The sequence below is a fragment of the Ursus arctos genome, unplaced genomic scaffold (assembly GCF_023065955.2).
Source record: "Ursus arctos isolate Adak ecotype North America unplaced genomic scaffold, UrsArc2.0 scaffold_29, whole genome shotgun sequence".
Lineage (NCBI taxonomy): Eukaryota > Metazoa > Chordata > Mammalia > Carnivora > Ursidae > Ursus > Ursus arctos.
Window position 1 is genome coordinate 20,269,264 of NW_026622974.1, and position 26,767 is coordinate 20,296,030.

The 26,767-nt window shown below is 35.3% G+C and overlaps 1 protein-coding gene across 1 annotated transcript in view; it reads right to left on the reverse strand.

Annotated features, from left to right (window-relative positions):
• Nucleotides 1-26,767, reverse strand: part of EYS (eyes shut homolog) — a 1,472,707-nt gene that overhangs the window by 709,438 nt on the left and 736,502 nt on the right. Inside the window, 3 exon segments of the mRNA XM_044387239.3 lie at nt 3,316-5,061; nt 7,973-8,167; nt 25,529-25,669. Coding sequence (XP_044243174.2) covers nt 3,316-5,061; nt 7,973-8,167; nt 25,529-25,669 — 2,082 coding nt within the window.

The window sequence follows — 26,767 nt, forward strand, 5'->3', positions numbered from 1 at the left end:
ATTTAATTTATTTATGGTATTTTGGCTATGTAATATATTTTCTATTTGATTTTCTAAATGGTATGCACAAAATATGTGCATATGCATATATAAGGCATTTTGACTTATGAGTTTAATGGAATTATGTCTTATGTTTCAACTTGAAGAATGGCATTGAATCTTATAAGCTATTCATATTTTGTTATGCTTGGAAATAATTATATATACCAAAAAGATCTGAAGATAACATAAATCCCTTAGGATAGAAAAAAAGGAAAAAGAGAAAGAAAAAAATACTCTTAGTAGATTATAAATTGTCAATATCTTTTTACCTAATGATGTGGTAAATTATATTATTAAATATCTTTCTTTGACACACCTTTTATTAATAGATAATATCCCTTTGCCATTTACCAGAATTTTATGAATACTATATTGAATTTTTTTAATTTAGAATTTTACAACTATGAATGGAATAAATGGAACTCATATATAAAATTTTCATTTCAGTACTATTTTTGTTATCCATTGCTATCAGAAAATCTTTGGATCAGAAATCTCTGGCTGTTCTCTCTTAAAACCTTCTCACACAACTGGTAGAGAATCATATTGCTAGAGGAAAATCATACCAACTGCTAGAGAATGTTCTTTTTTTCTCTCTTTTTTTAAAAATAATTTTTTAAATTTCCTTAAGTAATCTCTAAGACCAATGCGGGGCTCAAACTCACTGCATGCCCTACTGACTGAATCAGCCAGGTGCCTCCCCCCTTTTTATTTTCCAGTTAAACTTAATTTGCTTCATAAATTAAACAAAACCACAAAGACTGGTTTGATTTAGAGGATGTCTGACAAAGACAACTTCAATTCAGTTTAGTAGATGTCATTATATTACAGAACCGGCAAGCATACACTTCAAAAGTTACACAGAACTCTCAGAAGCATATTGATAGCCATGATTCCATGATGCTTCACTTTACTCATCACAAGAGATTACCTGGAGCATCTTTTTTCTCCTACCCACCCATGAAATGTGAGGAATCCATCAGAGCAAAGGAGCCCAGAAATATGAGCTTTCTACCTTTTATACTTTCCTAGGATGGAAGTCACACGTGGAGAGGAAGTAGTCGTACTCAATGGTTCACTTTAGAAACATACAAGCAAATTCTCCCTTTATCAGTTACATGCCTATGCTATATTTTGGCAGTGTCATGGAACCTGGAACCTAGTCAAGATTTTAGTACTGCAGGCCATTCTACTATGGCCAACTGTCCCTTTTCTTTACATGAAAAGATTAGATAGATGTGTAGATATGTTTTTAAAGATAATTTTCAGCTCCTGAATGGGTTTGGCCAATAGGGAACACCTGCAGGAGTCCAGAAGACAAGAAGAGAATGAAGTTGGGTATATTATCTTCTGGTCTGTTTTTGACTGGTTTGCTTTGGATTGCTTGTATTCTCTCCCTAAATGAGGCAGCATCTGTGAACTGGTAGCTTTCCTCTCTATGGGTCCTGATAACTCTCTTTCCTTTGATCTCTTCAGGACTCCAGGTGGTAATGACATTCTGCTGTTATTAGTCCCTTCAGAACCATACTGTCCCTCATTATTTTCCCTAAACTTTACCCATATCTTTGTAATTTTTTTTTTTAAATTAAACTTTTCCCAAGTATTCAACTGGAGTGTGTTGTTGATTCTCTGATTTAACCCTGGTCAACATAGTAGGTGAACATACTGGCCGGCAAGTGCCTTGCAAATTATTGATTAGCATATCTAAAATAATTAGGGAGGCAAGGAAAACTGGAAGAACAGTAGCAGAATTGGAAAGGTCAAAATCACCGGGGCGCCTGGGTGGCACAGTGGTTAAAGCGTCTGCCTTCGGCTCAGGGCGTGATCCTGGCATTACGGGATCGAGCCCCACATCAGGCTCCTCCGCTATGAGCCTGTTTCTTCCTCTCCCACTCCCCCTGCTTGTGTTCCCTCTCTCACTGGCTGTCTCTATCTCTGTCAAATAAATAAATAAAATCTTAAAAAAAAAATCACCAAAGAGTGTTTGCAGTTGGAATGACAGGATGGGAAAAACGGAATGTGACAAGTTTTTGTTCATAAAGGCAAACTTAGGATTTGATTTTCTGGAAATGGAGAATTTGTGTCTTGATTATTTCCAAGGTATGGCTATGGGACTCACTGTATGAGAGGAGAAAATGTAACTCTGTTGCACTTATATGTGAGAAGTGAGGTAATAGATATTGTTGATGAGTCTTAACTGTTATACAACAACAGGCCACTGTCTTGTAAAAGCACAAGGAAAATACCACATTTAAATTTGTAATTAAAATTTATGTTATTCTTAGAAACTTTGTAAAGAAAATCATCACACTGGACATACCAAAGGTAAGATTTGGTCTTTTGCATTGCTGAGTTGCCAGCCACAGATTACACACTTAAGCGTACACACAAAATCTATAAATATGCATATATAATAAACAAAACCTATAAATTTCTCATTGAAGGAAAATAAACTTCACTGCCACAATTTCACTTGACATTCCACAAGATAGAACTTTTTTAGATGATGAAAAAATACTCCCTCTTTTTGCTAAGTACAGTTATTTAAACTTTTTTGCATGTTTCCCAATTTGACAGTAATCACAAGGGTAGAGGAGACTAATAATCTCTAATATGCTTTAAAGTAAGAATAGTTCCCAAGAAAAGCAGCTTTTCATTAATTATTTCAAGACTGAATTCAAACTTACACATGGGATACTATCTAGTTTCAATTTTTATGTATTTTTTTTTGTCAAATAAGGGTCATGAATTTAATTTATATTCTGAGTTATATATAATGAAAGCATCACAGCTTTGCATTAAACAATGATAAACCATGGTATGTAGGATGGCAATACCCAATAAGGTTCCCTTGATTTCCTCATCTTCCCATTAAAAAAAATACTATGCTGAAAAAAAAATGTTAGAAAATGTATGTTATATTGTGTTCCACCTGACAAAGAATCTATTTCAAGAAATGAGAATAATAAAAGTTATTCCTAAACTTTGAAAGATCTATTGTAATGAATAGAACTAGTTCAGTTTCTGATTGCTTGCCAGCAGTGTAGCTGTCTCCAACATACTCCTGTATTGATCTGGTAGCCTTTGTGGCAGTGCATAAAGAATAACCATCTGTGTCAGGTACAACAGCAGGTGTCATCCCCACTGAACTGGCTGCTACCCTGATTACAAAGAGGCTGTTTAGAGCACCTGGTGACCATGACAGGCTCTTTCTCCTCCACAGAAAAGAAACTCATTTCTAAAAGTTTACTGAACTGAAACTGAGAAACTCACCAGAAATCATCAGCTGACGAGGAATGAACTCCAGGGAAGACAAAGTAAGAGATCTAGTGATGGAAAGCCTCTGGCTTACATCAGGAGATTCCCAATCATGCACACTAGGCTGAAGTTCCCATTTGGACCACTCTGAAGAAGTTCTGAGCGCTTCTTTTAAATCAGATGTTAAGGTCAGATAATCTTTGTAATATGTCCAATCTGGCATAAGTACAGACTCAGGGGAAGAGGCCTGTATTGGAAGTGACAGAGGTGCTGAAACTGCATAAAATTCGACATTAGAGGTTACTCCTGAAAAACCAGACATCGAGTCCATGTAAGGTGGCAGGTTATTTTCGAGGTCACTTGAATGTATACTTTTCGGATGACTTTGTAAATTTAATTCAAAATCTAGAGAGCTATCATGTGTGTAAAGTTTGGACTGTTGACGAGATTCTTTACTCTCTTGCACACCCAATAAATTGTCTTGATTCAGTATCTCAGTGGGGGCCATAGTTACACCAAAGTGCCCTATTGTCAATAGTTTTAACATGTTTTCTGACACAGAGGGATCATCAGTAGCCAGTTTTGAAGTCAAATCAGTATTCATCAGGTCTGAAGAGGCAGTTTGTGACAGGACAACGGATAAGTCAGTCTTATCCAAACATAAATTAACATCCAAATTACTTGATAGGGTAATGGATTCTTCCAAGGATGAGGATAAAATCCTTCTTTTTGTACTCTTTTTAGAAGGAAATAAAGATGACAGTTCTGTGAACGCCGCTGATGGCGTTATTTCAGTAGCAGAAGAAAACGAATGCCCAGAAGTGATAGTTTGAATTCCCATTAGTGCATACCAGCTGGCTAATATCACTGAGTTCATCCAGAATGTCTCATAAAAGTGGGTCTATTTGCTATGCAAAACTTGATCTGAGAATTCATGAGAGGATTTTATTTCAGTCATAGAACATGTTGCACATGTTTGGCTTAATTCACTTAAAGAATCAGCAGCCTGTGATTTGATGTTTGTGAGTCTCTGGTTGCTAGATGCTTCAGTAATAACCTGGTATTCACTGGGAATGGAGGCTTGTGTAGTGAATTGGTACGGAGTTGATGAGTTTAAGATGGCTACCTGTTTAGATATAATTATCTTAGCAGGAGAAATGAGAGACGTCGAGGAGCTCAGCAATCTCCAGTAGTCTCTTCTTGAAATTAAGGAAACAGATGAATATTCTTCAATATCCTCTTGAGCCCCCCTAGAGACAATTGGAGGTGCACTTGTAGAAGCAGTTGTGAGCAGGAATCCACGGGAGAGTAATGAGTGCCTGTTTAACTTAATATCAGCCCCTGGAATGCCAGTAATTACTGAACTCATTGTGGTAGTAGATAAGGCAATAGTCTGATTGTTCTCAAATGATAAAAATTCTGTAGGAAAAATAGAATCTGTCGTGAAAGAAGAGATGATAAATGGGGTCCTCTCTCCCCTACTGGGGAAAAGGAATCCTGGTATGGCTACTGAAGTTTGGATAGGCATATGTGATACGGATGTTTTGCGTCAGACAATTTGTGCTGAGTCATGAACACCAAAATTCAGAAACTGAGAAGAGGAAACATCTGTGGAAGAAGGAAGACTGTATTTGGCTGAGGGCTCTCTAGTGGAAATCAGTTCTTCGAGTAAATAGCTTTCAAAAGATATGCCAATACTTAATGCTGCCAAACCAGTGCTTGGGAGAACATCATGCTTGAGAATGTCTGTCTGTTTTGGAACTTCTGAGAGGAAAAAGAAAAAAAAAAAAAAAAGAATCAGAAAAGTGAATTAAAAATGAACAACTTTGGCCCTGGACTCACTCTTCTGCAAATTGCTCTGTCACCTCATACCCATTACAAGCAAACAAATGGCTCTGTAAATCTTATTTCTAATGAAAGTGCATGAGAAAGTTTAGTGACTTCACAATCTGCATAAATGCAAAGACTCCTATTATTCATACTCCATGCGAGGGCTAAAGTCAAACAAATTGTGTTATATAAATTTGAGAAAGAAGAACAAAACTGGAGGTATCTTGTGTCCTAATGTCAAACTATACTACAAAGCTGTAGTAATCAAAATAGTATGACACAGGCATGAATAGAGGCACATAGATCAATGAAATACAGTAGGGAGCCCAGAAATAAGCCCATTCATATATAGTCAATTAAACTATGACAAAAGAAGCAAAAAAATACAATGGGGGAAAAGACAGTCTCTTTAAAAAACGGTGCTGGGAAAAATGGACAGCTACATGCAGAAAAATGGAACCAGACCGCTACCTTACACCATATAATAAATTCAAATGGACTAAAGACTTAATGTAAGACCCCAAACCATTACATTAGAAGAAAATATAGGCAGGAAGCTGTGTGACATCAGTCTTAGCAATATTTTTTTGGACCAGACTCTTTAGGCAAGGGCAACAAAAGCTAAAATAAACAAATGGCTCCCATCACACTAAAAAGCTTTTGCACAATGAAGGAAACCATCAACAAAACAAAAAAGTCAATTTATGGAATGGGAGAAGATACTTGTGAATCACACATTTGATTAGGGGTTCATATCCAAAATACATAGAAATTTTCTGGAACTTAACATCAACAGAACAAACAAACGGATTAAAAAAATGGGCAGAGGATGGGGTGCCTGGGTGGCTCAGCTGGTTAAGCATCTGACTCTTGATCTCAGCTCAAGTCTTGATCTCAGGGTTGTGAGCTCAAGCCCTGATTTAGGCTCCATGCCTAGCGTGGATCCTACTTAAAAAAAAAATTGGGCAGAGGACTTGAACAGACATTTTTCCAAAGAAGACATACAGATGGCCAACAGGCACATGAAAAAATACTTAACATCACTAATCACTACAGAAATGCAAATCAAAACTACAATGAGATATCACCTCACATCTGTCAGATTGTTATCAAAAAGGCAACAAATAACAAGTGTTGGTGAGGATGTGCAGGAAAGGGAACTTCTGTACATGGTGAGAATGTAAATTGGTGCAGCCACTAAGGAAAACAATATGGACTTTCCTAAAAAGAATTAAAAATAGAAATACCATATAATCCAGCAATTCCACTTCTGGATATTTATCCAGAAAAGGTGAAAACATCAATTCAAAGAGATATATACACTAATATGTTCACCGAAGCATTATATGCAATAGCCAAAATATGGATGCAATCTAAATGTACATTGATAGAGGGATGGATAAAGAAGATGTGATATAATACACAATGGAATACTACTCACCCATAAAAAGAATGAAATCTTGCCATTTGTGAAAACATGAATGAACCTAGAGGGTATTCTGCTCAGTGAAATAATTCAGAGAAAGACAAATGTATGATTTTATTTACATGTGGAATCTAAAAACAAATGAACATACAAAACAGAAACATACTCATAGATGCAGGGAATAAACTTGTTTACCAAAGGAAGGAGGGCTGAGTGGAGAGGGCAAAATAGATAAAGGGGATTAAGAAGTACAAACTTCCAGGTATAAAATAAATAAGTCATGGCGATGTAATGTACAAGATAGGGAATGTAGTCAATAATATTATAGGAACTTTGTATGATGACAGATGGTAACTAGATTTGTCATGGGATCATTTAATACACCCAAACATAATAGAATTTGTATTTCAATTATACTCCAATTATAAAGAAAAGCAATATATATACTCTTTATTTTATATTTATATATTTATATTTTTTATTTATATATTCACACAAGGAATGAGCATTTACAAAAGAAAAAGTAATGACATATTCCAAACCAAATGACCTCTTTGAATAATAAAGCATGAAACATTGCAACTCTGCGATTGATAGAATCAATGAATATATGACATATTGGTTTACAAATATTAGAAGTATCATTTTACTTCCAAAATAGGCACGATATTCTTTATATTTGATAACATTATATGTCAACCTAAGTCCTTAAAAGAACAGAAATTATGAAGACAAAAAATAGGGCAGACTATCTTTCTGCTTATAATACCCAATAGCCTTCAAAAACATTTTTCTTAAACAAAGAATACCTTGTTAATAGCTCTAATTCTCATTCTTATTATCCTTAGTGACACTGACTATATAAAGAGTGAATTTGGAATTTAACATATAACGTATTATTTGTAATATGGCATCATTTGATTTAGTAAATTAAATAAGACATATTGAAACATATTCAACATGTCAAAATACTTCAAAATAGGAAAGAAACCCAGATTTAAACAAATTTTCCAATAAATTGATAGGAATATAAATTTACATATAATGATTCAGACAATGTTAAATAAAGATACAATAAAGTAAGTAGTTCAAGGTCTTTTAAAATAAATTTTACTGATAGTTAAAATCAGCTGGGACTAGGGGTCAGTTATCTACCAAAATTTATACATAGCAATAAAGATATTAATGAACATTTTTTACACTGTTTCAGAAAGAGCATTTATTAGTAAAAAACATCAATATTCTTACAACAAAACTGAAAACATGAAACATAACGAACGAGAGTCCTAAAACAATTTTACACCCCCAAAAAATCATGTATCACAGAAAAATAAGATTTGAAATGTCAGAAAATATGTTTCAATACACAACTATATCAGATTCAATCTTCTCCATAACTTACTCTCACCTACTTACCTGGATCAACTGGGTAAGTAGTCATTATGGTCCATAGCCTCGTAGCCCTTGCTGATGGAAAGCTGCTGATTGAAGTGTCAGAAGCAGGTACCGTATATGTTTGCGTAGAAATGACATCGGTTCTTTGAGAGATGGGAGGTAAACGAGTAATGCTCCCTATTTCATCACCACAAAAAAAAACCCAGTGGAGAAGGTCTGCAAATGATAATTACCATAATTAAGCTCACAGTTTCTTTGTCCCCGAGAGAGAACTTTTTAAGTTAGTTTTGAGGTATTTTCATAGTCTTATTAGATAGCTCAAATCATTGCCTTCTTTTGCTTGAAAATAAAGTCTCTACAGTAAATTTTATCTGTGTTTAAGAATTAATTTAATCCTTCAAATTTGGGATATGCTCAATTGAATGCCTAACTTTATTCTTAATTCTTTTAATTTTAAGCCAAAATACTACTTCCTATTTCCTTCTAGGATTTTTTTTTTCCAATGAAAAATTTGTACTGTGTGGTCATCAATATGGATCTAAAAGCTTCGTTACAAATTATAAACTTTTCTGTTCTAAATGTCATATTTAGTTGGAAGCGAATATAAAATGCAGTGTATGCAACAGATAATTTGAAAACATTTTCTTGTGATGTTTGAATCATTTTAATTTGTGTTGGCTTACAGAGCAATGATCCTTATATGGTTTCTTTTATGTGAATAGCCTATTTCTGCCATATACTTATAAGATAATGTCTACATAAAGAAATTGTTTTTAGCTCATAGCGAAGAGAATTGTGATACATACAGAAGTAAGTGCAAATGTATCAGGGGGGTCTCCTTCAAATATAGAATTAAAACTTAGTTATACTATTTGTAGATTTTGAACTTTAAGGAAATACAATTCAGGTATTATTTAAAAATGGTTATGCATGCCTATTTCCTGACACTAAGGACATATTCAATAGGTATCCCTACTTCACTGTGTTAGTATTTGTCCCAGATTGTATCTAATTTGCACAAAATGTAAATTTTGCTTTAGATATCCTTTTGTCATTTGTTTCAGTTATAAATTCTATATTCACTTTTAACTCACACCTGAAAGTATTTATAATGTCAGAGGATTCTTGATGTTATATAACCACTTTAAAAACCTAAAATGTAGAAATGAGTAAAAAATGAAGCAAAAGTAATAAAAGAAACAGCAAGAAAAGATATATTTTGTGATTCTACATATTAAGGACCAAAGACCACTCAAGGGTAAGCAGCAAGGCTTGGAAAGAATTCACAGATTGGTGAAAATGCACACAAAACTAGAAAACAGAGATCAGAATGCCAATGTACTAGTTTATGGTGAAAACATAGCTGTTATACATCTCATAAATATTTTCATGGTCAACATTTTCCTACTAAATTTCAACCAGAAGCCATTATTAATTACTTTGAGAAATCACCACCACAGGGTAAGGGATCCTCAAATGCCCCATGGTCAACAAGTTTTCTTCGTGTCAGTCTAGCTACACAAGAATCACAGATTTCCTTGATGTGCATTAGATCAGAACATGTAAAACAAGGTGATTCAAATGCTTAATGATGCAAATTCAAAGAGCTTAATGATGTAAAGCCAAGATATTTCCATAAGAATGATCTGGAATACTTGATAGTCATTGACTAAACTATCTATCCTTAGACAATTTTACACTGGCACTGCTAACATTTGTCTCTATGATTCTGATATGTTTTCTAATATTGTCGACTATTATATCACTGGATGTGTTAATACATTCATTCTTCCGGTGACACATAAGTCTAGCAGCCAGGGAGTCATACTTTCTCTTTCCTATGTTGTATCTCTGGGCCCACATCCAAAATGTACTGTTCTCAGAGTTTAAGTCTCAAAGGTGAATTTATTTTCCTAATTCTGAGTTTGATAGGAAACATCTTGTTATATACCCAAGTACCAACAATTAAAATAATAAAATCTTTTTTAAAATTAAGTGTTCCTCAAATAGATTTTAATATTTTAATTGTCTGAACTCTCTCTCTCTCCCCCAATACACACACACATACAGCAACACAATTTATCCTAGAGAAACTTCTATATTTTCCTTAGCTAAATCCCAAACAGCATGGTAAAGCTTACTACATGTTCACTATACCTATTATCTTCTTCCTGTTGGACTACATGCTTTAGTCACTCCTGTGTTTATGTGTGACCATGTGATTTACTCCTAACCAATGAGATGTAAATGGTCATGAAGTGTGCCACTCTCAGATTGCTCCACAAGAGTCGGCTATGTATGAACCTCTAGCTTCTTGCTCTATATGGTGGCTTCAGACAACACATGTTAATGATAACCAATAATTTACACCTAGTTAGTATACTACTCTCATAACTTGTTGATTAGACAAAGAGGAAAAAAAAACTTCCAAGTTGTTGATTCAGTGTTGCTGTCCTATAAATGATACTTGGCAAATTTCTGTATGTAGTTATCTAACTGGATTGGGAGATGAAAGGTAAAATAGGTGTCAATCTGAATGTGAGAATAATATTCAAAGATAGATATCATTCACCCACAAAATACTAGAAGAATCTATATTAATGATCAGAGATAAAATTTTAAGAATGCTTTGACATAAAATATGTAATATTGAGATACTGTCATGATATACAATTGGACTAGATAAATATTTTATTTCTAGTTTTTCTAGAATTTCCTGTATAATATCAATATGTAGAGTCCATACCAATAATTAGAATTGTTAATTGTAAGACTGTTTGTATACCAACTCGACTTACATGTCTTTACCAGCATAGTAAAAATGCCTTTAACCACTCTCCACTGAACATCCAGGGCTAGTATTATGTCTGGGACATAGTTACATAGTTGGTGGTTAGTAAACATTTGTTGGAAAAAATGAAAGATAACATGCCTTTGAAAACACATTTTATCTAGATACTTCCCCATTTCCTTTTTCCTATGAACATAAAACTCCATCCATCTTGAAAGACTCCATCAGATAAGAAATCAGGATTTTGGAATAGTAGTCTGGTGAAATATCCCTTGGATTTCCAAACCTTGAAGACTATTGATGGTTTATGTGACCAAAACTTTACACAGACTCATATGAACCTTGTGATCTAAGAAGAATGTAGCCTAAGCATTCACCTTCCAAAAATAAAGCCTCCTCGTGTAGTATTCTAAATGTCATAGGGTCTCTCCAGTGGTGATCATCTGAACTGTTCTGTGGAGGCTGGGTCAGTGATCAGACCTGAAGAAGTAAGTCTGATCTATGCATGTTCTCTGTACACAGCTCATCTGACAGTGCACATAGATAGTTCTACAGATGGCATGAATTATCCTTCTGCCTAGGCTATGTGTGGCACTAATGCTAAATGGATACTTGCATTTATTCTCTATCTCAAACATCTACAAAAAATGTGGCAAGATCTCAAGAAACATATAGTGCTAGAGTTCTTTTCTTCCTGCATGATGACTGGACAAAGGAATTCCTTGACAATAGGAATTCCCATTCCCCCATTGTGCACTTATTTCTCTTCTTTCTTCTTTTGGGCAAAAGATGTGTCTGGATTGGCTACCTATTCCTTGAACTTGATGCATCATGTTTTTCTATTTCTTTCTATCTCTCTGTGTCTCATTATCATCATAATCATCTCTCTCTCTCTCTCTCTCACTCAAGTTTAAACTAATACATCCAGAATGGCTTCTGAGTATCCTTCTTGGAACTCTGCAATATAGTCCTCTTTTATATTAAATTCTAGGTTATCCACAATATCCTTCTGTGAAAATCTTAAGTGTCCATTTCTATAGGAAGATTATAATGAGGATTTCTGTCAGGGAATAATTACAGTGTGTGGCTGAAAGCTCTTCAAAATCCTTTTGAATGTGTTGGTCAGTTGTTATTCAAATCATTTACTTTTCTTTCTCTCAAATAAGGTTAACGATTAAAAATAAAATCCTAGACCATGAACAAAAGCTATGGATCCATAATTCCATGAAGCCATGTAAAGTCTGAAAAACACTGAGAATTTGTGGAATTTTTATTTAAGTAGAAACACGGTAGCCCAATTTAAGTTCTAAGGTGTAAGATAAGTACTTCTGCAATGTCTGATAATGAGGCTTCTACTTTCTAGAAGTAAGGTCTCTACTTGCTTGGAAGATAACTTTATTTCCTCTCATTAAATTTGGCTACCAGATCTTCAAAGGATTTGCTTCAGTGGATTTTTCTTCCCTGAAAATATAGGTTCATTGCTTTTCTATACGATTCTAATCTTCAGGGACAATTTCTAGAGGAACTAATGAACAAAGGGATAAAGATCCTGAGGACTCTACTGAACCAGACATGTCCCCTGATCTGGTCATTGGAATATATTCAAGAAAGACAAGTAGAAAGGGGAGAAGCCAAGATTAGTACTAGAAACAAATTTTCAGGCAACACATATTAGTACAGAAGGTCGATGAGGCAAGAGGTTGAGAGACACTGTTTTAGAGGCAAGCCCTGAAAAGTATATTTACTAACCACAGAATATGTGCCAGAGTTATCTTTTATTTAGTAATTATTTTATTTTTTAAAAATTTTATTTATCCAATAGAAAGAGAGAGAGCACGAGAGGGGAAGGGTGGGACAGAGGGAGAAGGGAGAAGCAGACTCCCTGGTGAGCTGGGAGCCCAATGCCGGGCTCCATCCCAGGACCCCGAGATCACGACCTGAGCTGAAGGCAGACACTTTACCAGCTGACTGCACCACCCAGGCATCCCTAGAGTTATCTTTTAAAATAAAAGTCTTACTAGGACATGCTTAGCTTAAAAAATTGTCAGTGGGTTATTAATTTCCTAGGAAAAAGTAAAAATGATTTAGCCTAGCACACACAGTCGCTGGCCATTTCTAAAAATATATTCTTATTTCTTATCACTTTTTTTCACATATACTATGATAATACTAGTTCACATATATTATTTTCCTTCCTGAAGACCACTACTACCACATATTCCCCTTCTGAACCTAGGTAAACTGGATACTCAACTTTTTGACTCAACTCAACATTCTCTTGGAAATTCTATGTTCCTTATATTATATGTTCCTCATATAGTTTTTAAATACATCACCTCTGCGCTTTCATGAAATATTGTGCAGACTTTAACTTCAGCTATTATCTGTCATATTGTGATTGTTGTTGGACATATTTTGCACTTCCAGTAGACTATAACTTTCTTAAGAGCAAAAAACAGTCCTTAAGTGTCTAGCTTAGCGTGAGGGATCACAGGCTAGTAAAGGGTACTCTTGGGGAGTATGCTCCAGTGGCATCAGTCTATGTAAGTCAGCTTCATGTTGGGTTAAAAGAAGAGAGTAATAGTTCTCATGAGCTGGAGAACCAAAAACCTTTGATCTAGTCAACTCAAATTGATTAGAAATGTTGAACCTGAGTCTTGGGACAAGATCTTCATATTACTTAGTTTCCATTGAAGTTCACAGGTGAAATTAAAAAAATCCTGTGGAACAGATGACTGGATTAAGAAGTTCTGGTCCATATATACAATGGAATATTACTCAGGTATCAGAAAGAACGATTTCTCAACATTTGCTGCAACATGGACGGCACTGGAGGAGATAATGCTAAGTGAAATAAGTCAAGCAGAGAAAGACAACTATCATATGATTTCTCTCATCTATGGAACATAAGAACTAGGATGATCGGTAGGGGAAGAAAGGGATAAAGAAAGGGGGGGTAATCAGAAGGGGGAATGAAACATGAGAGACTATGGACTATGAGAAACAAACTGAGGGCCTCAGAGGGGAGGGGGGTGGGGGAATGGGATAGGCCAGTGATGGGTAGTAAGGAGGGCACGTATTGCATGGTGCACTGGGTGTTATACACAACTAATGAATCATCGAGCCTTACATCGGAAACCGGGGATGTACTGTATGGTGACTAACATAATATAATAAAAAATCATTATTAAAAAAACAAAACAAAACAAAACAAAATCCTGTGGAGTCCAATGGGCCCATAATTTGAGAATCTGTAAATTTTAATTACTAAATTAAAGGTACAATTTGATAAATAAGTGATATATTTGGATATGAATTATATATAAAAATTACTCAGACCAATGTGCATACATCATGTATTTCTAATATATTTGCAATAAAGATATTTAAACTTTTTTTTTCCTTTTTCTATACTGGTAAGCACCTGAACATAAAAAACATAAATTACATTTTTAAAAAATTTTTTGGACTTGTAGATGGATTGGATTAAAATTCCGTTTGTAATAAATTTGTTCAGAATACTTTTTTTAAAAAAGATTTTATTTATTTATTTAACAGAGAGAGAGAAAGAGTACAAGCAGGGGGAGAGGCAGGCAGATGGAGAGGGAGAAGCAAGCTCCCTGCTGGGCAGGGAGCCCGATGTGGGGCTCAAGCCCAGGACCCTGGGATCAGGACCTGAGCTGAAGGCAGACACTTAACCAACTGAGCCACACAGGTTCCCCTGCTCTGAATACTTTTATGATGTTTTCTCATTAAAAATAAAACGAGGGGCACCTGGGTGGCACAGTGGTTGGGCGTCTGCCTTCGGCTCAGGGCGTGATCCCGGCGTTATGGGATCAAGCCCCACATCAGGCTCTTCTGCTACGAGCCTGCTTCTTCCTCTCCCACTCCCCCTGCTTGTGTTCCCTCTCTCACTGGCTGTCTCTATCTCTGTCAAATAAATAAATAAATAAAATCTTTAAAAAAATAAAATAAAAAAATAAAACGAGAAAATTAAAAGTCCAGATCAATTTTTAGAAATAAATTAATTTATATAGCAATAAACATATTATAGTTTGATAGAAGGTATATATGAATAGAGTACTTCCGAATTCTAAGTGGATAGTATTTTATCAACTTTCTACAATGAATAAATTCAATGACATCTCAGTTATTTTGATTTTAATCAAAAAGGTACTAGTGAGTTTTTAACAATACATATAGATATTGGGCTTTGAAAACAGAGATAGTTTGAATTTTAAAGTTGTAGGGTTGGCTGTGGCACAGTTCATGTTGGAAATACCACTGTATTTAATTTAAATTAAAATAATGTGTTTGACTGGATTTGAGTTCAACACAACAACACTGAGAATCTACTCATATCAGAATCATTTAATAACTATCATATTCACTACAAGTGAAAATTTTGACCGATACAACTAAATTTCTGAGATTCTTAAATGCCAATAACATCCTTGTGGTTTCCAAATTCTCTCACCCTGAGACCACTGTCTATGAATCAGCAGTGCTAGAATCTGATCCCTGATTCAGAGTCCTGAGTAGGTACAAGTAAAAGACCTATTAAAACATCTCAGAAGTCAGATACGCTGGGCTAATTTCCTATTTCCGGAAGAACTGATGAAACTAATAGATAACTATAAGTTCACCAAGGTAAACATCCAGGATTCCCTAGTTATCATTTGAGAGCTAGCAACCAGAAAGTTAAAACTTTGTTTCTTACCCTAAATACCTATACTGTTTAGGGCATTTTTCCCCAGTCACAGAAGTTCGACTATTGTTCATGAGAAAAGACACTTATTTCATGGTTCATTTCCTAGTTCCTGCAATGGAAATAATGTCTTCATCCTCTGAATCAATATAATTCTTATTTCTTATTATCTATTCCTCTTTCTAATCTATGTTATAGTTTTTTCTATTCGTGTTTTATCTTCTCTTGTTGAGCTCATTAAACCACATTTCAAACAATTCTGTTAATCTAAGTCCAATAATATACATATACTAAGTGCTGAAAGAATATGCGTAATAACAGGGTCTTTTTAAATACTACACCCTCATATCCTTCCATTTGTACTCCTTGTAAATAACTTGCAATCTTCCATTCGTATTGTCTATGGGGCAACTTCAATCTACACCCAATCGTACTTGTCACACTTATTGTTCAGGCTTGCTCTCCTGTTGGAACTCTTTTCTGAACCAATTTAATCAAATAAAGTGGGGCTCTCTCCCTTTATTTTGACATCTATAGTATCTTGTGTACATGTCTCTATCAAAACACATTTGTTAATAAATATCGTCTGTTTGTCCATCTCTCTTTGGGCTGCTATTATATGCCAACCAGATAGCCACAGTTGTGTGCATGACACATGATTCATCACAATACTGATCATTTTATTTTCTTCATGCATATCCTTTAAAACACAAAGGTGCAATCTTCATTTTAAAGCATTAAACAGGAGGGCTTCTGAACACTACTTAGCCTATGTATTTTCTATAACACACTGGAACAATACATGTTCTCTCCTTTCAGATTGAAGTGGATTAGGCTTATAGTTAGAATGCTTTGAAGTTGATTTTCACATTCTGAGAATATGCATACAATCCTCCCCTTACTTGGCAAATGCCAGTACAAATGACATGAAAACAGTTACATAAGGTGAGACCTAAATAAATAAATAAATAAATAAATAAATAAATAAATAAATAAAAGCACTATGGTACCAGAATACCATCTAACACCTAAAAGAAATCAAATGCAGAAAGCAAAATATGCTGTGCTGAACATTAGTGCCCCTGAGCTGCATGCAGAGGGACAAGCAACAGGTCTTATTCTTCCCTATAGATTGACTCTTTTCTTAGTTTCATTTATTTTTAATTAAGGGGGGGGAAGCTAAACCAGGTGCATTGATTATGAATTAAAGAAGACTCCCAGGCCACAAGGGAAGAAGTAAAATCCTGCTGTTTTCAGTGGCAATACCAGAAAAAAGCAGGGAAACAGAGAGATTGGTGTTTATCATCAAAAAAATGCAGTAGATATGTGTTATCCTATTTCCTCCTGCTGCCTAGCCTGCACTTAATTATTTATAGAATAAACTGGCAGATGTAAAATGCACAGTCCCATTTGTTATAATGTAAGAACCGTGTGAAATAAGAAATTTTGGTGTAAAAATATAAGAGAATTTTTCTAGAAATTATAGGAGTTAAATCCTTTTTAGTGTGACTGTGTTTGCCAAGAGAAATTTGAGCATATCTCATTGCAAGAAGATCTGGAACTAGAGTGAATGCAGAATAAAACCTTTCTGATCTACCAGCTACACATGTGTTTTAACCTCTCTATTTCCATATCCATAAAATAGGGATAACAATGATTCGTATGTCACAATTTGTTTTTAAGCACTAAATAAGGTAATGCATCCAAAACACTTAGCCTGGAAAATAGTTAATGCTTCACCAACAATAATTAACTTTAATGGTAGCTTATGGCTCAAATGGCATTTTATATCACTTTATTACTATAAAAAGGAATTCATTATATCTTTAAGGGTATATGGCATTGCATCTAATCTGTATTGCAAATTTATTAAATGGTAAGCACCAAAATATTTATAGTCTCATCCATGTTCTTGTTCATTTGATAAATAAATATTTAGATTGAATTTTTATGTGGTATTGACGTGGAGAAAAGAAGTAATAAGATGTGCATAGTTACTGTTGAAATGGAACTTATTATTGGAGAGAACAAAGCAGCGTACAGAGGACAGGAGGGACTGGGAGGGAGGTAAGTAACCACACTTTTCCATACAACTCAGCAATAGTCTGTTCCCTGGTATTTGCTGAAATGAATTGGAAAGTTATGAATGCACTAAAACCTAAACACAGATGTTTATGGCAGCTTAATTTGTAATTGCCAAAACCTGGAAGAAACTGAGATGTCCTTCAGCAGGAGAATAGATAAACTGTGGTACATCCAGGTAATGGAATATTATTCAGCATGAAAACGGAAAGGAGCTATTAAGCCATAAAAAGGCATGGAAGAAATGTAAATGCATATTACGAAGTGAAAGAAACTAATCTAAAATGGTTATTGTATTATTCCAACGATATGACATCCTGGAAAAAGAAAAACCAAGGAGACAGTAAAAAAGATCAGTGACTGCTGAGAATTAGAGGGGTGAGAGGGATGAATAAGTAAATTGCAGGATTTTCAAGGCAGTAAAAACACTCTGTATGATATTATAATGGTGGATACATATCATTATTCATTTATCAAAACCCATAGAATATACAACACCAAGAGTTAACCCTAATGTAAACTATAGACTTTGGGTAATAATGTTGTTCTTCAATTTTAACAATTCTGGTGGGGTGATGTTGATAGTGGGGAGGCTACAGAATGGATTTTGGAATTCAGCCTACCTACACTTTTATTTTGAAAAGTAGCTCAATTATATCTTCTACCCATACCACCACAAATATTACATGGAGATATTTATTTTAATGATAAATTAAATAAAAGGTATGGTGTAGAGGAAAGAACACCAGTCTATAAGCATGCGCATTTAAAAATCTGTTCCCAGGGCACCTGGGTGGCACAGTCGGTTAAGTGTCCCACTCTTGGTTTTGGCTTAGGTTGTGATCTCAGGGTGGTGAGATCTAGCCCCACATTGGGCTCCGCATTCAGCACAGAGTCGGCCTGAGATTCTCTTTCCTTCCTCCTCTGCTCCTCGTGCTCACGCACTCTCAATCTCTCTACTCTAAAAAAAAAAAAAAAAAAAAGATTCTGTTGGCAACTCTCCAATGAACTAACAATGTTATCCTGGCTGATTTTGCAACCTCATGCTATCTATTTGGAAACTGAGGCCCAAAGAAACTTCCATCTAACTGGGATCTAAAATGTTAAACTGGGGCGCCTGGGTAGCGCAGTCGTTAAGCGTCTGCCTTCGGCTCAGGGCGTGATCCCGGCATTCCGGGATCAAGTTCCACATCGGGCTCCTCGGCTGGGAGCCTGCTTCTTCCTCTCCCTCTCCCCTGCTGTGTTCCCTCTCTCGCTGTCTGTTTCTCTGTCACATAAATAAATAAAATCTTTAAAAAAAAAAAAATAAAATGTTAAACCTATTCTCTTCTGTGGCAATATATGACACCAAGAATATTCTAAGTTTCTACTGAAATATAAACATTACTCCGCTAGCCATGTTTAAACAAGTTGCGGACACATAAAGATAAGAGGTGGACAACCGTTACCCATATTATCTAAATAGCTCAAAGGGTAATCATAATTCTACTATACTTCATTTATCAATATTCATGACTATCCTGAGAGGTTTAGATTGTGCATAATGGCTGTGCTACATGTCAATTACATAAATTGTAGGACAAGTTGTTACTTTCAATATTCTCTTTCTGAAAATATTAAACTGCATTTCCCATAATAAAGTATATGTATTTAATACAGAGGATATCCTCTTTGCATTGTTAAAATACATGTTTTTATTCAAATTTGCACCTTCCCTCTTTCTCCAAAACCATAATATATCTTGGATTATAAAATACTAAGTTACTGTATTACTTAGAATGCTTAGAACATACATCTCTGTTTATGATGAAACTAGTCCTGAGAAGTAGATTTTTTTTTTAACTGGTTAGTATATATTTAGCATTCTCATTAGTAGTACTGAGCAATCCTTCAGGGTAGGTTTCTGATATTAGGTACAGATGAGGACTTAACACTTTTGGAGATACCTTTCTAACCCTTGTGAGGAAGCCATAATCTTTGTCCTTGAGAAAGCTCTTCCAATGACTACTTTACTCAGGGTTTGTCAACTGCATTATTATTTTTAACCTTAGTACCACATGAACAGTATACTAGTTAATGTCTTCATTTCCTTCAGCATACAGTTTCCTGCATTTTGAACTCATTGTTGACTACTGTATTATCCCCTACATATTTGTCTCCTTCACTCACATGAAAACTCTGTTTTGGTAAGAAATTGAAACTAATGAATTTTTTACATTATTTTGTGGATCTAGTATACTGCTCTGCACACCATATATGCTTAGAATATATTAAGGCAAAGCATCAAATTTCCTTTAAAAGGAACGTTGTTTTTGTTTGTTTGTGCATTCAAGTGTCTGCAAACGGACCTGTTCTCTTTTCCCTAATTTGAATGTAAGAACAGTATGTGTTCGTGTATAAATGCCTTCCAAGTATTTTGCTACAGCGAGTGTCCAAAGGATGTGCTGGGTTTTTTTTTTTAAGATGTGTTTTGACTGATCAAATATATCAATAACTTGAGCTCAAATATGAATAAATATCAAAGCAATAAAACATCTCTTAAAAAAAGAAATTATGAATTTAGGCACTGTACTTTTGCTTACTTCCTATATGGAGACACATACATTTTAATTATGTAATAGGATGAATTATGGGATCTTGAACACAGTAAATACTTGTAAATATTCATTAAAAATATCACTGACTTTATATCATGAAAAATAAATGCCAGAACCACAGACAAACATCAAATCAAACAGTCTATCTTGCTATACTGTGTATTGCTTTTTAGGTCTATTTTGAAGATGACATTTAAAAATCAGATATTGCAAACTGTACTGCTGTAGAAGTTGAGCATTTTTTTTCTCATTCAGAAAATAGATTTTCCTTTTTCCTCCATTTTGTTGCATCCAAATACAGCTTCTATACTACATAAAGATCCCTTTTAATTTAAAGAATGCGATTAACACTTTTATTGACTATCATTTGCAAAACGCAATAAGTATGGCCCATTGACAGCCATCAGTTAATGTATGGATCGATATTGTTTGGTAGAAAGTCATTTACTGAGGAAGAAATGAGCAATGCTGATCAAATTAAAAAGAGGAAGATCATTTGTCTTGAATTTTCTTAAAAAATCTAGGACATCCAATAAATTATGTTCTGTCACTTAAATGCTTGGGGCGCCTGGGTGGCACAGCGGTTAAGCGTCTGCCTTTGGCTCAGGGCGTGGTCCTGGCGTTATGGGATCGAGCCCCACATCAGGCTCTTCTGCTAGAGCTTGCTTCTTCCACTCTCCCTGCTTGTGTTCCCTCTCTCGCTGGCTGTCTCTATCTCTGTCAAATAAATAAATAAAATCTTTAAAAAAAAAAAATTCTTTTACAGAGCATTTGAATTTTAGAATAATGTAAGTACTTTAATGTTTTGATTCACTTTTACAATCTCATCTACTAAAAAGAACAATCCACACTAATTATCAGTTTCTCAGAGATTGTCACAGCTCTAAACATTATAAAAACTTGAGAGTTCAAGTCTTTAATGTTATCTACCAAAAATTAATTCTCAGAAATGAAAAAAAAATTAGATTCCCATTCTCTTATCCAGTAGTGGCTATTCACTTCTCAAATTATTCTTTATTATCAAAGAAATAATAATTATAGTAATATTAATTTTCTCTATCTCACAAACATACAGCTAAGTTCACATTTTTATATGGCAATGTAATTAGTGAGTGTTTTTAAAGTAGCTTAAATAGAAGCAACATAGAAAAAATGTGGCATCTTTCTGAAGATCTATTTGAGGAAGAAGGACATCAGAGAGAAGTTTAGGTTAACATAAACAGACAATGTAAAGAGAATTCTTACAAATTATTTCAGCAAAAGGTTTAATAGTTCATAACTTTTGCTGTATCATTATAATCAGAAATCCAATGCTCATATATGCCCAATAATTTGATATTTTGTAATGTACTTTAACAGAGATTGCATGTGATACTGTATCAGGTGGTACACTTACTTGTGCAAGGTAATTTATATATTTTTTTTCTACATGCTAGTGGTGAATCTGACTGCCAGCTAAACTGGCATCGTTTAAGCATTCCATGAAAATCTCTAGCAACTCTGGAAAATAGAACAAACATTTGAGGTGAGATACCTGGGAAACGTAATTAGAATAAGGAAATCAGTTGTTTTAAAAGACACACTGAATTTCATGAATGAAGGAAAATTCATCTATTTTCCTTATTAAATATATTCATAGGTCCTTTCATTCTTAAAACAGTCACAGGACTTCTGGTTTTTGGTCCAGCTTGTAAGAAGCTTGTAAATCATCCTTCTCTTCTTCATAAACATAAAAAGCTGAACAAACTAAAAATCAAGAACTCTCCTTAGCTCTGTCAGAGAATTGAGTTCATAGAGCAAACTGCTCTCTGCCAGATTGGAGGGACAGTCGGGCAGGTACAGAGAATCATAGCTCACCAGAGCAGAAACTCAGGGGCAGGGACCACTGTTGGATCCAGTACCAGGTGGGAAAAGAAAGTAATTGTCAGAATGCTGGAGGTGCAGTGTGGACAATCTTGAGAGCGAAAAACTCCAGAGGTGTCCAGTCATAGGGGATTCTCCGTACTTTCACAAGATTTACCTCCAGGAATTCTACCAGGTTCTCACAATGAAGATGGGAGAAAAATCCCTCTGTTCTTCCAGTAGAAGGAGAGAATAGCTGTTCTGAAATACTCCCAGAATATTATGTGGTTCTTACATTAAGGCCCAACCTGGAGGAGAACGATCTTACCAGAGCCTAATCAATTTGGGAGAAAGGAAATACTCAATTCTAGCCCCACGAAGTTTTCTTTTCTTTTTTTTTTTTTAAAGATTTTATTTATTTATTCGACAGAGATAGAGACAGCCAGCGAGAGAGGGAACACAGCAGGGGGAGTGGGAGAGGAAGAAGCAGGCTCATAGCGGAGGAGCCTGATGTGGGGCTGGATCCCATAACACCGGGATCATGCCCTGAGCCGAAGGCAGACGCTTAACCGCTGTGCCACCCAGGTGCCCCCCCATGAAGTTTTCTGAAGGCGAGGGGGACTGAGAAGCACATGTGAAGGTCACAGCCCAGAGGTAAGGCACAAGGTCACTGAAAGACTGAGTCCTAATCATAGAACTATTGGAAGCTTCCCCTCCCTCCACACCTTAACCACATCAATAGGACTCCTTCATAATAACAAGGGTTATAACCAAAAGAGCTGCACATCTCAGGTCTATCAAAGAAGTCCTAAGAAAACCCAGTGATTATAGGGGAGACCAAAACAAGGGTATCAGGAGAAAATATAGCCTCTGACATCTATAGCAACAGCAAATAGTAAACACGGCTTGACTCCTAGCCAGATCAAAATAATCTTACTAAAGATCTACTTACATCAGTTCCTTCTCACATAACATGTCAGCCTACAAGTACAAAATTACAAGGCATACCAGAAGATGAAAAGTACAATTTGAAGAGAAAGCACCAAAATCAGACTCAAATATGGGAGAGATTTTGCAATTATCAGACTAGAAATTTAAAACAACCATGATTAATATATTAAGACTTTGATAAAACAACGCAACAATGACCAAAATAAAAACATATGTATTATATTCTGTGCTCTTAGGGATACAAAAATTATACTTACTCAAGCTCACAGCCTATCAGAGTAAACATTTTATTCTAAATATTTATTCTAAATGTTTTATTAGAATGTGATTGCTGATATAATATTTCGTCTCTTTCCATCTATTCTGCTCCTAGAATGCCATGACCTATGTCCCCTGTGAATTATCAATTATTTTTCAGTGATCTTATGCACTTGCCATACCCATTTTCAAAGTAGTTTTTTTATTCTATTCTTTTATTTCAATATTTATGATTCTAACTTGGCACTAACATTTCTCTCATTCCAACAAAGACTTTAAAGATTTTTATTTTTCTATAGTTCTTCAAAATATTTTGCTCTTTCTTCCAATTAATAATTTATGTACTATTTTCAAGGGTATACCTTTAAGAATATCTAATTTTAAATGTCTGTGATAAGCATAACATTTAAATGTTAAATTGTTTTTCAATAAACCAAATGTTGTCTATCTTTTCTACTCATTTTAGAACATAACTAACGTACTAACAAAGTAGAATCGCCCTTATGTCTGTATAGGTTGTTACACAGACATTATCTCTTATGACAGTAAGTTTTTTAAGTTCTATTTTAGCTTTCAAGTATTTGAGTAACTAAAAATATCCATTTCAAATTAATTTATTAAATGCCTTACTAAAATATAGATGTATTACATCTATAACACTTCCTTCCATTTAGTAGACTTGGGGTTTTATAAAATTACATAATTTTTAAGATTTCTGTATTTTCAATATATACTAATGTATTTATCATTCAGATTTGATGTCTTTTATTAAAAGAGATAGCACAGTTTTTTTTTTAAGTATTTATTTATTTTGAGAGAGACAGAGAGTGCGAGTGGGGTGAGGGGCAGAGGCAGAAGGAGAGAGAGAATCTCAAGCAGACTCCATATGGAAAGCACAGCCTAACACAGGGCTCAATCCCAGGACCCTGAGATCACTACCTGAGTGGAAGTCAAGAGTTGGACGCTTAACTGACTGAGCCACCTAAGTGCCCTGAGAGAGCACAAGTTTTAATTGATTCATATTCCAATGTGAAAGCATATATCTACTAAAAGGAATTTTAAGGATACTTGGCAGTAAATTCTTTATGTTCAATAAAAAACATTTATAAAATGAGCATTTATTTTCCAATTATTTAGATTTCCATATATCAGTCTGTACTGGCAGGAGAATTTAGTTAAATAAAGGATTTATTTCAGTCTTTTTCTTTTTACTGATTCTTTAAGGAAGCCATTACTGGTGTAACCTGAGGCATCATAAAATTAACTTCTTGTCACCAAATACCTCCCATACCCAGGTGTCAGAGTACCTAAAATTCTTCCTCAAAGATCATGCTTCTGTGATCACCAAGGAAAAAACCTTTCCCCAGGGCAAAGCCAGGAGGGTAGGACTCCAAGAAAAAGGAAGGTGACAGCTCTGATTTAGCTTCTCTCTCAGATAATCTCTCTCAGACAGATCCACCTTGGGAATACCCTTCAAAAGGGAAGAGTATCTGACCTAAATCCAGATTTTCTCAAATTATTTTGTTTTGATGACAGTTACTGACCATTTTTCAATTTAATTCCTTAACATCTTCTGGGGACTCCTGCTTCTGACCTTTCCTTTCTCATCTTCCAACTCCGAGTGGTCTGGTTCTATTCATTCTGCACAGGGCAGGTTTCACCTTCCCCTTAAGTCTGATTCCTTAATCTTGCACTGGGTCACATGACTGTCCTAACTACTTAGCCTTTATATCATTTTAGACTGGTCTGCCTTTTAATAATATGTATAAATATACATTTAAAATTTCTGACATCACAGTCTTGCCAACTGCCGTTCCCCTACTATATTCATGTACTGTGGTCAGTTTTAATAAAGACTGTGGTCAGAAGCTATGTTTTAATAGAGACATTTCTACCAAGGTAAGTCCATTCTAGTGTTAATGGAGTTCAGATCAGTCCAGACTTGCAAAGAAAGCAGATTCATCCTCCTTGGACATACAATTCTCTGAGCCCAAGTCTGGAAGCAATTCTATGTCCTTGGGCAAAACAGAAGTTCTGCCAAGACTCTGACAGTATTAAGTAATTCCTCTACTGGCATCCTCCTTCCAAATGCATTAAAACATTAAAGGACAATACATTAAGTGACTTGCACCTTAGTGTGAATCAATTTATAAGAATGCTTTTCTCCTGAAAGGAAAGGCTGAGGGTACATGTGATGAATGGACAAGAAGGGAAAGGGGAATGCTGAGAAGGAGTATGTACAGTCAAAGAAAGAGAAATACTAATATGGACTTCTCCAACCTAATTTCCACCAATTTTCTATTATTTACTGAATTTTAAAGACAATGAAAAAAGTATCACAACAAAACCGCCAATAATCTTTACCACAAATCCAGATGAGCATAAACATGTTGAGCCAAAGCCAGGTGTATCTTCTGTGCATATTCCATGAACACATAAGTTGGAAATGCACTCCTCTAGTTCATTCTCACAGTGATGATCTGACCGTCCTGTTAAACACAATCACAAATATATTTTCAATTTTTAATAATAATAATAATAGCTTACATATATAGTTTATGATGTCAGGGTTAATGTACCGCATGAAATCAGCCATAATACCCGGCTTGCTAAAACATAACACAGAGGCCGCTGAGGGCAGGGAAGGTTTCAGAGACAGGTGTAGGCCTGTGGAATGCCAAGGTCTGCGCGACCACTCTGTCCTCGGAATGCCATGGGGAGCTGCCTATCTGAAACGTTCCTAGCCCAAACAGCCGCCCTGTGATCTAAGAGATGAAGGTATTGTCCGTTAGGCTATGTTCAGCAGAATTCGTAGAACACACAAATTAGCATATTGTATCTGTCCCCTAAACAGATCCTCCCAGTTTCAGTAAGACCCCGTGTCTTCACCTCTGAGCGTTGACCCCTTGCCTTCTCCTCTCTTTCACAGTAAAGTTTGGCGTAATCTTTCATCTGTAGGTACAGGGAGTGCTGGTCATTCCTGGCAGTTTATATATATTCTTACTATTTGTTATAATTGGACTTCATGTTTTATATAAATTATCATAGTTTATCTTCATAATCATTCTATCAGGTAGCTATTATTACAATCTCTAGTTAGTAGATGAGAAAATTAAAATTAGAGAAGATAAATAATTTGCCCTAAAATTACATAGTTATGTAAAAATGGAAGCAAGTATTTATAAAATAAAGTTTTGGCTTGTATCTGTGGAGCTGTTCTACATTACATATCCAAATATCTTTATTTACTTTACCTTGGAATAAATATATAGAAGGCAATGGAATAAACACACTCTATACTTCCATTTATTTATTTATTTTTAAAGATTTTATTTATCTATTTGACAGAGAGAGAAAGCAAGCACAAGCAGGGGAGCAGTAGAGGCAGTGAGAGAAGTAGGCTCCCCGCCGAGCAGGGATCTTGATGCGGGGCTGGGTCCCAGGACTCTGGGATCATGACCTGAGCTGAAGGTGGAAGCTTAACGGACTGAGCCACCCAGGCGCGCCAAGGCTTCTAGCTACTATGAATCCTAAATCCAAAGAAATCAACTACTCTAGATTTCCAGATATAAAATGTTTTCTTGTAA